General features: G+C 42.6%; 1 protein-coding gene across 4 annotated transcripts in view; it reads right to left on the bottom strand.

The window, feature by feature from the left end:
* Positions 1-14,603, bottom strand: part of ADAMTS3 (ADAM metallopeptidase with thrombospondin type 1 motif 3) — a 249,223-nt gene that overhangs the window by 224,790 nt on the left and 9,830 nt on the right. For all 4 annotated transcript variants that reach the window (XM_082727729.1, XM_082727728.1, XM_082727726.1 and 1 more), the window contains exon 3: positions 2,998-3,404. In XM_082727729.1, coding sequence (XP_082583855.1) covers positions 2,998-3,404 — 407 coding nt within the window. The remainder of the gene's footprint in view (positions 1-2,997; positions 3,405-14,603) is intronic.

Here is a 14,603-nt window from a genome sequence, read left to right as displayed (position 1 = left end):
CTCTCCCAAACAAATAAAGTCTTCTAAAAAATAAGAAGAAAAATAAAATGAGGGGCACCTGGGTGACTTGGTTAAGGGTCCGGCTCTTGATTTTGGCTCAGGTCATGGTCTCAGGGTCCTGGGAGCGAGCCCCGCGTCAGTAGCCCTGCTCAGCAGGAAGTCTGCTTAAGGATTTTTCTCTCTCTCCCTCCCCGGCCCCTGCTCGCATGTTCTCTCTCTCTCTCTCTCTCTCTCTCTCGCAAATAAATAAATCTTTAAATTCATTCATTTATTCACTCATTCATTCATTTTAAAAATGATAAAACTGGGGCACCTGGGTGGCTCAGTCAGTTAAGTGTCTGCCTTTGGCTCAGGTCATGATCCCAAGGTCCTGTGATGGAGAGATATCCCGGATCAGGATCCCTTCTCAGCGGGGAGCCTGCTTCTCCCTCTCCCTCTGCTGCTCCCTGTGCCTGTGCGCGCTCTCTCGCGCTCTCGCTCTCTCTCTATCAAACAAATTTTTAAAAATCTTTCAAGACCTTTCTAAGGTCAAGAAGGTTAAGGTTAAATCCCTATATAGTCAGTTAAAGAGAAAAAAGGGTTTAGGAAGCAGCAACCAGGCAAGTTTATTTCCGTTCCCTACAATTGAACTTCCTATTTCATCTCTGCTAAGGGCTTATCCCACGCAAAACGATTCTGCAATTTTAAGAACTTGTTCCCAGCTTAATGAAGTGGTCCTGGTGTTATCCCAGGGGTTTGTGGATTCGCTCCCCATAGCGCTGTTTGCTGTTCTTCCTGTTGTCATCACGGCGCTTCCTGCAGGCACAGGGCTGCTGTGAGCTGGAAGCTGCAGGAAAGGCTTCACCCCGCATTCCCACAGGGCAGCACTGCCTTCTCTGCAGGCCGGACCCACCTTCTCCTGGACTGAGCTGAAGGCCTCAGCCAATTATCTCTGGTTCAAAACTCTGTCCTGTTCATCTCTCTGAACATATTTCTCTCGAAAACTACAATTTTCCAAGTTAAATGTGATTCTAACATATATATATACACACACATATGCCAGATATTTTGACACTTAAATCCCACGACAAATTTAACATCTTTGAGCTGCAGGAAGATGGTAACCACGACTCCTTTCGCCGTTTCAGAGCCTAGAATGGCACTTGGCCCATTACCGGCTCCTACAAACACTGTTTAATTAACTAAATAACGGATCAAAGACTGGAACAAATGAATACTTGTAGAGTGCAGTGGTAGTATCACACACATACACACACACACACACTCGATATCAATTTACATGTGATGCTAACACCGTTATCTGAAAAATGAGAAATTAGAGAATCCTAATAATTAATAGTCATTCAGACTTTGTATCTATGTTCCTCTTCCTTAACAACTTGTTACGTGCCCAGATTTCTCATATCTATGATTAGATAATTAGACATGTACAGTAAGAAAAATACTGGTTGCTGAGATGTAAAAACCATTGTGATGATGCATTAAAAAACGTTCCTTGCCTGTTACCTTCCTTAAACTGATTTTCCAGCCAATATCCCACATTTCAAATCTTAACCGAGAAGATAAAAAGTACATAATATTTTATGTTTTAAAACCAAAAAGTAACACTGGATTAAGTTTTATACTCAACGTATTTTACTTAAAAGTATTATAAAGTGGTACCTTTTGTATGATTTATGTTCTTTTCTATCTTAGGAGTACTGAATCAATCTCTCTCAATGAATACTTTGAACTTCATCTTCTAGAAAGTGCTTTCTTTTTTATTTCCTAGTCAATGACTGAATTAATTCACCTCTATTCAACCTTTGTACAGAATGAGAAAAATTCGAGTGGTTCCTTGTGTCTTCAAACCCTAGAATATGGTCTAGCTCCAAACGCGGAGTGTAGAGACCTAATCTAATGCAGTCCAACTTGAACATTGGGACCTACATATGTTCTGCTGCATGTCCTCTGCACTGGCTTTTAAAACCCTTCAGAACACCAAGAGGTAGGACAGGACTGCAAAAAGAAAGCCCAAAACAATGACCTTACCGACATTTGGTACAACATATGTGCCATACCACCGCTGGGCTGGGCCTATGCATGGAGAGCACAATAGCAAAAAATTCATGGTATTGTTGTAGAACCAGCTAAGGTAGGATAATTACAAGCAGGAACATAAGGAATATTTGAGAACTCCCAGAAGAGTGGCAAAACAAAGGGAATAGCTCTGAACTCCCAAGAAACAGCAGCTTGGCAACCATCGAAAGAAAAATGGTTGCTTTTTTGAACAAAGTCAACTGTGGATGAAAGGGGCATAAACATTGACATACTTTTCAAGTAACATCTGGGGAGACAAAACAAATAAGAATATTTCACATCTGCAGAGTGTGTAGAGAAAGGTCAGTTACTACTGGCCTCGACAACAAAACAGAAGAGCAATATATGGGTATTTCAGTTCAAACTAAAGAAAGAACTGACTCAAAGCCACGATGCAAAGGGAACTGCATCTCGTGTTTGTAAAGTAAAGCTATTTGAGCGAATTCTGACAAAGGATCTGCTCTTTTCCCATTTTACCATTCTGTGGGGAAGCGAAAGAATGCATTCAAGATACTTTCTTTAAGAAGATATCCAAAGTTTCCACATAAGAAGTGAAATACTATCATTTTGGAAGAATCTACATTTCTTTAAAAATTTTCAGAATGCTTTGAAAGATATAAGGAAATGAAATTCCCCAGTGTAACACAAGTGAACACATAAGCAAAAAAATGCTAAAATAGGTATCTTTTGCTTCTCAGAATAATGCTGTCTTTGGGGCAAAATGAAGCCAAAGCACACATCTTTGACAGTCAAGTCCTTTCTCAAGCTCCTTCCTGAACTTCAAATATAGTAAGGCTTCCTTTCCACCTATCCCTTCCAAACCATGCTGGAGCCATGCTGCCCTCCCACACACCTGCAAACACACACACACACACACACACACACACACACACACACACAGAAGGGAGTGACTCTTACCAGACCGTCACAGTTGCTAATGGCAACAAAGGTTCCTGGAATGTCCATGATGTCACCAACATAAGCACAGTTAGTCTGCAAAAGCTCTGTTTTCCAGATTCTTTCTGAAGCATTTCCTGATTGATGATCATCAGTGGGGTCAGTTATATTCTCTGACACCAGATCTGTCTCGTGCCATTCCACAACAGCCCCAGGAGCGACCAGCTGAGTGTTGGGCCTTAGTCGCAGATGAAAATCTCTTCCAAACGCGGAGATGTTAAAGAACAATTGCTCAGAGTCGGAAGACACGTCCCTCGGTGACCTCCTTTTTTGAGTTGCAGAAAGAATATGGGAGAGATAGTGTCCTTCAAAATTTGTGCTGACTGGAGTCACCAGCTCATACTCACTCTGGTTCTGTATTGGTAAATCTGTAGGGTGAAAAATAGAATTGTAGAACCCTGTGTGACAAGAGAACACAGGAGGACATGACATAAAGTGCCCCACCTCAGAAGGCTGTACGTCAACTTGCATAATAAATATATTCCTGAGCCATCTCATTAAGTATGAAATTTTGAGAACTCGGATCATTTCTCAACTATACTTAGGTAACTCTGGGTTCCGTCAATGGTTTTCTCTTTTAAAAATGTACTACAATGTGAATATTCATACCTCATTTATATGTTTGAGACTATGAATATAATAAGTTTCCATAAATGATATCTGGTTTGCTTACAATCAAGACATGATCTCAGCTCATTTATTATGGGCATAATTGACACCTGTTATAATTTTTTTAACAAAGTTGTCACTCTGTAAAAGAATTTTTTTGATTGTTTAACTTTTTTCCCTATAAAAATCCTAGAATTCATGTTCATTATAATAGCCACTTTATGTTGCATTTATGGTTGGCCTATAATTTTATACACTGTAGTTTATAGTGCTGTAGTTTATACATAATTTTTCCATCATAACAAACCTAACAATCACACCTCACAGGTAAGGAAACAGATTCAGGAAGTATGTGCCCAAGATCATGTAACTGTGAAGCCTGGATATCAATCCAAGTTATACTCCAAAGCCCATACACTCCTTCTACTCCACTGAGCTGTGCCTCAGAGGTCACAGAACATTTGCAGAAAACAAGGAGAATGGCTAAAAGAAAAGCAGAAATCATAATCCATAAATTCAATATGTAGATGTTGGTCAGTTAAGAGCCAATGGCAATGCCATGTGGCAACAAATTCCACACCTGGGACAGGTTCTCATTTTAATATCTATGTCTGCCTGGAACCCGCCTTGCATGATGCGTGGCCAGCTACAGGATAAACTCAATAGCACAACTAATTCCCCTCGTTTAGCCAAATATACTATGTCTGTTGAAATGCAAACACCCTGGGGAAAGATAACTCAATGAATAAACCATTTATCCCTTATTAGAAATAATTTGGAAGCAAGACAGTGGATCCTGGAGAAGAACATGAGGAGAAGGAGGAGAAAAGGACACAAGCAAAGTCTGTAACAGAAATTTAAAAATCCCCCACCTTCATGATTCCAACCTAAGACTAGTCCTGCAGTATGTAAAAGGACCCTAAAAATTCCATGACCTACGAATATCTCTCGCCTAGAGCAATCACGGGTACATCATCCAACAAATCAAATCCAACAAATCATAACTGAACTATAACATTGCTGATCTTAAAGTAACCTTATCGAATATGTTCATTCTGTTCCTGCTTTTTATTTTTATTTTTTTTTAAAGATTTTATTCATTTATTTGACAGAGAGAAATCACAAGTAGGCAGAGAGGCAGGCAGAGAGAGAGGAGGAAGCAGGCTCTCTGCCAAGCAGAAAGCCCGATGCGGGACTCGATCCCAGGACCCTGAGATCATGACCTGAGCCGAAGGCAGCAGCCTAAACCACTGAGCCACCCAGGCGCCCCTGTTCCTGCTTTTTAAATACTTCAAACAGTGTATAAAATATCAGAAGACAAAGGAAGGCATTTTACAACTTGGAAATTCTCTGAATGCATGCTTGATACCATTATGCCATTTAGAATGCCCGATGTATTTAAACAAAATACCCTTCTTTATTAAATGCACAGATCAAATAGTTACTAGGCAGAGGAGTGAGGACTGTTGCCTCCCAGAGTAAAGTGAAGCCTGGCTCCAACCCTGGGAGGAGAAGCAGAGGCACGATACCTGCTTTGTGAGTTCTCTGGACCAGAGTCAAGGACCCACACTAGGCATCAGCATTAAGCACAGATGCAAAGATGTCGTCTCTCTTACAGCTTAATCCCTGGGGAATACTTTTGTAGCTTCTGGCTTATAGAAAGAACTCGAAATTTTAAGGCATGATCTCGAGTGTTGCAGGAGCAGAGTGATGGTGGGGAAGCTCTCCACAGTAAGGGGTGAATCCGCTCTCGGATGTAGACTGACAAAGCCTAACCCCAACTAAGTACAAACTCCTTATGGACAAGAAACTCCCCCATTCAGCTTGGTATTTCCAATATCATCTAATACAAGATTTTGTACACGCCACGGTCTCTTGTCAGTAGGATTTGTCTAAGTTAGTAACGTAGGTAACCGGAGAACCTTTGCTTTGCCCATGCTGACTTACAAGATATCCTACCAGAGGCCCAAGGGCTTCTGGCTGCACGAGTAATCCCACTTATAACTCTTTCTCTAACAATTCATTCACTGTTTCAAAGGAAGGAGATTTCCCATCTCCACCGAAGGAAATTCACACGCCCAAAGTCTAGACAATATACTGATGCCTGGATTAAGTTACTAGAGAACTAGAAAATTCAGGAAGAATGCAAGCAGACTCCTCCACACCCAGGAGGACACCCAGAGCCTCAGGCTTACAGCACAATGTGCATCCTAGATTCTCTGGGACAGTTCCATTTTTCCACTGTCAGACAGTATGTTCTGCATTTTTATACAAAATAAAGATGGCATATTTCTACAGAGCTTGGTCTTCTCTGATGCTAAATAAGAAGTCCTTCCTAAAATGTACACATAAGACACACTGCTGAAATTAACCCCAGAATGAGTGATTTTCCAATTAGGAATTACTGTAACCAAAGGAAAAGATGCAGTTAGTAACCCCTCAGGCTGCCACCCCCCTGAGCAGTAGTTAGCAGAACTGACAAAGGAGCTACCGGGACACCTGCCACTTATTAGCAGGATAAATGCTGGGCACTGTGCTTTGTGATCAAGAATATACCATCTCTACAGCACCCGAGTAGCTCAGTCGGTTAAGTGTCTGCCTTTGGCTCTGGTCATGATCCCAGGGTCCTGAGATCGAGCCCCGAGTCCGGCGCCCCGCTACCAGGGAGCCTAACTCCTCCCTCCCTTTATCCTGCTACCCCTGCTTGTATTCTCTAACTCTCTCTCTCTCTGTCAAATAAATAAATAAAATATTTTAAATATATATACCATAACTAATTCTCACAGCAATCGCAGCAAGTGGGTGTTCTCCCTAGTTTATCAATGAAAAGGCAGGCCTAGGAGACCTCACACATTGCAAGCAAGAAGCCAAGGGGAAAATTCAATTTTTATCATTTTGACACTGAGGACCATGCTGCTATGCTCTTATTCACTTCAAAATGGATAGAACATCTTGCTGTTGATTTCTAATTTAAGATCTGACTTATAAAGGAAAACTAACACAAGAATGACCATGTTCTGTCTACCCGCAGCTAGACAACCAATATTGCCTCCAGTGTAGTTTCAAAAATTTCTGTTAAAGGCTCTTAAATTGGGAAGGCTCTTAAATTTGCTCTTTGGAAAGCAAAAAAAAAGGTAAGAGGGGGTGGCGGGGAAAGCTCACCACCATCAAAAGTATTTTCATCTCAGATTACAATCATACAAGCAAATTAAATTATACCAGCGGTAAGTTACTGTATTCAGACATGACAAGCTTCACAGGTCCAAATCCTTCCACAAAGCAGGACAGCCTGTGGATACGGAAGTAACTGCACCATTAGAAAGCAGTAAGTTAAGTCAGTGCATGACCCTGACCAAGTTCTTCAGTTTCCCTCAGGTTCAGTGTCCTCAGTTGTTAACTGGAAGCTAGAAATACTTCCCACTTCATAGGTCTAGTGAGAGGTTTAAATGAGATTATGCAGAGGATGCAATAAATGTGAGTTATTGAAACCTTCAATGCAAGTTAGCTACTCATTCAAAGACTGCCAATGTGCAATTTTAAGATTCGAAACTATATAACCACCAGCAGAGACGGCCGAAGGGCCACGGCAATTCGTCTATAAAGGTTTTCATGGGCCATAAATTCTACAAGCACAAATGGCTGGAGCCACCATAAAGCCACACTGCGTCACCTGAGTCACTGAGTCACCTGAACAGGACTCAGATGCAGTGAAGCTCCCACCCCCGACTGGCGTCTGTGCACACGTGGTCCATCTTCCTCCAGGTGCTACGGAGAAGCTGCCTGTGGTCTTACCTAGGAGCAAACTCTCCACTCGTGCACCTTATCCTAACCCCTCCGGCCTCTGCAAGAGCTGCCTCTGCAACTGTCTCTCCTCTTTCCGTATCCGTTTCCCCACATCACTAGATCATTCCCACCGACAAATAAACAAGCTGCCCTCTTATCTCCCATCCTTAATAAAAATCCTCTGACGTCACATCCCACTCCGGCTAAAACCCCATCACTTCATGACCCTTTATAGCAAAATGCTCCAAAAGGCTGACTACAAGAGATGTCCCCAATTCCTCTCTTCCCACTCTTGTTCCTTCTCGAGCCTGATCCAATCAGGCTCTTGAGGTCACGAGAGACCCCATGTTGCTAAAACCAATGGTCCACACGCCCGCTCCTTCCTTGCTGCTTCAGCAGATTCTGACCCAGCTTATTTCTCCTTCCTTCTTGAAATAAGTTCTCTACTTAGCTTCCAGAACATTGCCCTTGTGGCTCTCCTCCTTCCCCCGTGATCTCTCCTCCTCATTCTCCCTTCCTCGCATCCCTTGGTTTCTGCAACCTGCATACACGGCCGAGCCACAGGACCTGGTCCTTGGACTCCTCTCTCCTGCACTTACCCTCTGCAGGATGGTAAGTTCATCCCATGAGTTTGAGTGTCTTTACCATCTTTTATCTCCGGCCCCGGCTTCCTCCATGGGCTCCTCTCTTGTCAACTCCATTGTCTTCCCAGGTGGACGTTCCCTAAGCCCTCCAACCTCCAACTTAACATTCCCAGAAGTAAACTTCCTCTCTCTCTGCTCTAAGGTCAGTAATTGGCAACGCTATCCTCCTAGCCACTCAGACCCAACACCTGGCTAAACCACCCTTGACTCTTGTCACATCACAAATCAAATCTCCAACAAATTCTATTGACTCAGCCTTCAAAGATGCCACCGAAGAGTGACCTCAGCTCACCACCAGCCCGGCCACCGCCCTGGTCCAAACCAGGGGTCCCAGTTTTTATTGAGCCCCATACCTGTTCTTGCTTCTGCTCCTCTCCTTTATAAATCATCCTCAAAATAGAGCCAGAGTAGTTACAGTGACAGGTCAACTCCTTGTTCTTCTCCTCAAAACCCATCCCAGAGTGAAATGGGTTTGCTCTGTCCCACAGCCTGGTACTGAGAATTCTCACATCTCCAGGCCGCTGGGATGGCTTTCCTCTGGGATGACCTCCTCAGTTCCTTCAGGTGTTGCTTTACTGTGAGCCTCTCTCATGGAGTTCGGTCCTGACCAGCATCCATCTCATCACTCTATCCTCTTTCCGCATTTTATTTTTCCCCACAAAACTTACCACTCGCTCTGTCACACCATAAATTATACTTATGTGTACTTATTGTTCCTTCCACTAGCGTATGAGCTCCAGGAGGGCACAGATTTTTATCCGTTTTCTTTCTACTGCTCGCCAATGCCTAAAATAGAACCTGAAGGAATGAATGGATGAGAGCAGACTGAGCCCAAGGGTGTATCTAAAATTAGAATGTGGGGCACCTGGGTGGCTCAGTGGGTTAAGCCTCTGCCTTTGGCTCAGATCCTGATTTCAGGGTCCTGGGATCGAGTCCTGCATGGGGCTCTCTGCTCAGCAGGGAGCCTACTTCCCCCCACTCTCTCCCTCTGCCTGCCTCTGCCTACTTGTGACCTCTATCAAACGAACAAACAAATAAATAAATAAAATTAGAATGCACCATCTTTTCCCCAAAGAACAATTTATCACCAAGCAATCAAAGACAGCTAAGTAGACAAGTTGTCTATACCTCTACAACCAGAATTTTGCTTGCAAAAGTTGTTTCTACTTCTCACAGCTCTCGCTGACCAGTAATTCAAACATTTCATAGTATCTAGGTCTTAGATTTAAGCTTCTAAGAACCAGAAAGTGGATCTGGTCATTAAAACAGATCTCCTGGAATGCAGACACAGAGCCCCTCACAGTTAGAAACAAGTAACAGGAAACCAACCCCATTCTGCTATTCCTTTAGATATTCATAGAATATCTATAAAGGTCAAAAATAAAAATGACCTTGAAAACCATCTAATCTTTGCCTATTTCTTATAATGAAGGCACCTCAAGTAGATGTTTTTTGAGTTTTTTGTTTTTGTTTTTTGTTTTTTTAAGTTAGAGGTGGAAAGCCTTTAACCTGCTCCTGCTCTCTGTGAAGAAAGATTTTTCTCTGACTCTCCTGGGCCCCTCCATCTCTTAGCTCACCCTTTTCCCAGTTAAAGAAGAGTGATGTCTGTGATTGCTAAGTCTAGGAAAAATAAGAAGTTTGCAAAGCTCAGCACCTCCCTCCCCATTCTTCCTCCTCAGAAGGATCCTGAAAAGGAGCACAGGTTGTCCTTCACATCATAGGGCAAAAGCCCTGCCCTAGCCCAGCAGATCCTGTCACACGCCGCCTGGGGTACGTACTTCCTATCAAAGTGAGAGCCTCCTGTTCCCCTGGCCTTGTCTGTAAAGGATATATTTACTACATCTTTATATCTGCTATTTCTAACTTGTTCCCTCAAGCAAGTGAGAGAGCTGTGTTTTCATTCAAGATTTCCTCAGAAACTCAAACTACCTTTAGGAAAAAGTATCATCGTATCTCCTCTGGATGACAATACTAACAAGTCTCCTTGTCAGAGAATTCTCTAGAATCCTCATTTGAGAGTTGAACTTAAAGCGTCTTCCTCCTTGGGTTGAATCAAAGAAACACATTCTTGTGAGGGAGAGAGAGAGAGTGTGTCTTTGTGAGAGATGTGTATACATCTGTATATATACATACTAATATTAAAAATAATCTACATCTAAGTATTTGAGGAGGCAATGTTTTATGTTTCCATATACTTAAAGACCTTGTGGCCGATCAGACTTTGCATTTTAACATCAACCACGTTAGAATTTTCTCACAGTTTCAAAATTATAACCATTTCTGAGACTTTGGGCCCTTTTGCACATGTCAGTGTACTTGCACATAACAGGCCCTCTCTAAATACACGCTGAAAGAAAAAAAGGAACTTCCCTCACACTGAAGTTTGAACATGGCAGTTCTTTGCCTAGAATAATGCCCTACATTCTCTTCACCCCTAAAATATCTCAACCAAAACTCTCATTTCACTTAAATATTCAGCTTGCCTTCCTGCCTTCACCATTTCTGTTCATGACACGTTGATTCTCCCAAAGCCCCAGGCTAGGAAACGAACCTTGTATCCATTTCCCGCCCCCCATTCACTATCATTCACGTCCTACTGTTTTCTCCGTAGAAATTTCTGTCCAACTAATCCCATTGCTTCAGATTGCTTCAAGTCTTCGTCACCACACACCGCCAACCTCGAAGTGCCAAGTCCAAACTCCCCAACATCATTGCTCACTACCGAATACTGTATAAATTGTAAAAATATTACCTGAATTACTGCCAGGAAAATTGTTTCAAAGTCCCACATGTAAAATGCCTTAATCCTGCCACTTGCTACCTCTGTGATTTTGGTCACTTAAGACCTCCATGTCAGTACTCATCTGTAGATCGAGGGTAATAGTATTTAACTCACAAACTTGTAAAAATTAACTGACCTAATCCAAAGTGTTTAGGACACTATTTGGCACATAGGAAGGGTTCGATAAATGTTAGGTGTTGATATTACTAGGTTATTCTCTCTGAATAGTTTCAGTGGCTCATCATCACTTCAGGATAAAACAGACTCAGAAAACTGATAGCTTTTTTCCATGTTAGACATGGAAATCGCCTTAAAGACCTCTACTAATCAAATCCTCTCTCTTCACAAATAACGAGCTGAAACTCGCAGACCAGATAACTGAACCCAAATCAAAACTAAACTGTCCTTTAAGGCCCTCCACGCTCCGTCAGCTAACTTCTTTGCAATATCATTTCTCATTTTGGCCTACTGGAACATTCTAATGGGTTGCCTAGACCCAACTTAATCCCGTCTGTCCTCCAAGTCCTACTCTACCGTTCGCCCCCAGGGAAAGGACTGCTGCTTTCTCTCCATCGGTACAATTCCAACCTGGCCTGTCGGACCCGTCTCAAGTCCCATCTCTCCCAGAGTACACACCTTGTCCAGAGCACACCCCTGCTGGTCTAAGCCTCTTAGATCTCACCGTCATGCATTACCTGTATTAAGTTCTAAAAATCTCTATGGGAGAAAACTTATATGCTTGCTTCTGTCTTTTCAGAGATTTTAAGCTCTTTGGGATGAAGCTGTGGTATCTTAACTATGTTTAAGTGTTCCCTGCATACAGCAGTCTTTGGGGGGAAAAAAAAATCAATGGCAGTTTTTGGAAGTGGGGTTCTTGAGGGGGAATGTTTTCATAGTATGCCCCTGTGGCCCAAGCTCTGAGATCATCTTAATTCCTTCACACATTCAGTGTCCAAAGCTCACAACTGGGACAGGCAGCTTGGTATCCATCTAGTATGTTGTGCAGTGATACCCAAATGTCTCCCAGAGGTTACCAGATATCCCCAACACGTTACAAAGACCACACTATAGAATAGTAAGAGAACAGAATCACTAAAACTTCAAGGGACTACAGTACAAAGCTCACACACATCACTGCAACTGTTAGTTGATCTAACGAAGCCCAAAGCCAATCCTGGCACAGACGATATTGGAACACTTTGATTAATGCAATAGGGCTTGAGTTCCCAAGCAAGGAAGGGAGAAGGTGGGGTACCCAAGGTCTGGAGTCAGTACTGCGTTTAAATTCTGATTTCAGAGTGATGTGCATTTTGGCCTCTGCAAGCAAATTATCAAAATTAAGGCTGAGAGGTTGCAAAAGGAGGATACTAATGGATTCAAACAAGGTAAGGCACACAAAAGACTTAGTACATCTTGTAACAATATAAGAAAAGAAAAATTAGCTGAGCTTATTATCGCCTTGACCATTCCCACCCAGGTGGAGCTGCAGAAGATTCCTTCCACGTCCCAGTATCTCTCAGGCCTCTCGTATCTCCACTCCCACCCCAGTCCGGTGTTTCTGACCAGAAGTGATCTTCGGCTCCATGCCAACCGAGGGCCTGAAGGCCAGGCCAGCCGAAACAACCCGCACTGTTACCCCACCCAGACACGGAGATTCTCTCCCAAGAATTGGTTGATGACTATAAAGAGAGAGTTTACACAGGCAATTTCCTTTCTCAGGTACAAATTCTCAGTATGCAACAATCTGGCCACAAGAAGGAAAGCAAATAAGCATTTTCAAGATCTGCTAAAGAAGCAGCTCCAACAACAACATTTCCAAATCCTTTGCTGAGGGCAGGAGAATGAGTTTCATCGGAAATGACAGGAGCCAGCTGCTCCAGGAAAAATGTGAGCAAGGTGACAAGTGGACGTTAAGGAAGACATCACACGCTGAGGGCTTCCCAAGGCTATACACACCCACGGAGACGGGGACGCATCTTCACCGAGAGGCAGTTAAAAGTTCGTTGTGACACGTGCTGAACTTCTGAACACAGCCAAAGTCTTTTTCCTCACTTCATCTCCTCTAGGCTCTTATCACCACAAGGCAGAGAACCTCTTTGAAGTCTTTTACTTTAATTGCAAACCTACTCTCAGACTCAAAGATTTCTCATCAAGCTCTTGGAGAAAAAAGAGAGAAAGCCTTTTTTTTTTTTCCCCCTCATTAAGAAAGAAAAAATAGTTGTGAACTTAAAAATTCTTCACATTTTTTTAAATCTGGTTTTTTCATAAATATTTGTTGCAATTGCACAATGTTTACATTCAAGACAGTCACTTAGGAAAGAACAACACATTCCTTAGTGTTCCGGGTCATGAAATCAGGTAAAAGAAGATCTTTCAAGAAAAAAAAAGAAAAGAAGAAGAAAAATGTCCAAGTATTTTCTTTGTTTGCTACATTTTTTAAAATTTTATTTATTTATTTGACAGAGACACAGTGAGAGAGGGAACACAAGCGGGGGGGTGGGAGAGGGAGAAGCAGGCTTCCTACTGAGCAGGGAGCCCGATGTGGGGCTCGATCCCCGGACCCTGAGATCATGACCTGAACCAAAGGCAAACGCTTAACGACTGAGCCACCCAGGTGCCCTGTTTGCCACATCTTAAAATGATCAAGCAATCAATAACAGAAGAAGAAGGAGAGAAGATATATATTTTTTTAAGGTGAGGCTCCATTGTCAAAATGTTAACATTCAATCTTAGTTTTTAAAGAAGCACATCTAATGGTTATATTTATTATCCCTGGAAGTTTTAAAGACTCGGGAGCTATATTAGACATTCTATAAATTAATATTTCTCATACACCTCACAATTTTTTGATGGATAATACTTTTAAAGATGAATATTGAGCCCAGAATTTAAAGCCAGGAAAACAACCATTTTTCCCTGGGGCCAAAGGCTGAGGAAAATATGACAGATAAGAAATGCAAGCAGCATTTTTAAAGATTTCCACAGAAACTGACTTGTGGTGATTATACTTTCCAAATCTAAAATAGTCTTGCTCACAATATAACAAAGGTATGAGAGACTGGGACAGTCCACTAGGCCACTGTTTCAGCTTCCTATTGCTGCCATAACAAATTGCCACAAACGCGGTGACTTAAAACAATAATCATTTATTATCCTACAGTTCTGGAGGTCTGAAGTCTGAACTAGGTCACAGGGGCTAAAATCAAGGTGTCAGCGGGGCTGCATGTCTTCAAGAAGCTCTGGGAATAATCTGTTTCCTTGACTTCTCGAACTTCCAGAGGCCACACACGTTCCTTAACTCCTGGGTCCCTGCCTTCGTCTTCAAAACCAGAAACATCAGACCAAGTCTTTTCTAATGCTGCCATCTCTCTAGTTTTGTCTTTTTGTCTCCCTCTTTTATTTACGAGGACAGACCTCAGAAAATCCAGGGTCATCGCCCTATTTAAAGACCAGTCGATTAGCAACCTTAATTCCATGTGCAAACTTAACTGCTCTTGTTCATATAACAGAACATACTCATGAGCTCCAGGGATTCGGATGCAGACCCCTTGAGGGGAGGCATTATTCTACCTACCCTGCTGCCAGTTCCCAAGCAGTGTGCTGGGGCGCCCTCAGGCCATGGCATTAATACTCCTGTGCTCCCTGGCATCCGTCCTCCTTTTTCCTTAACTGCGCCCCAGTGTGCCCTCAGGTTAACCATCCTGCATTCTTCTCAGTCCCGTAAATCAAGAGTGAAATATCTCAATCCA

The sequence above is a fragment of the Mustela nivalis genome (genome assembly GCF_964662115.1).
Source record: "Mustela nivalis genome assembly, chromosome: 4".
NCBI lineage: Eukaryota > Metazoa > Chordata > Mammalia > Carnivora > Mustelidae > Mustela > Mustela nivalis.
This window is presented reverse-complemented; position numbering and strand designations above follow the sequence as displayed.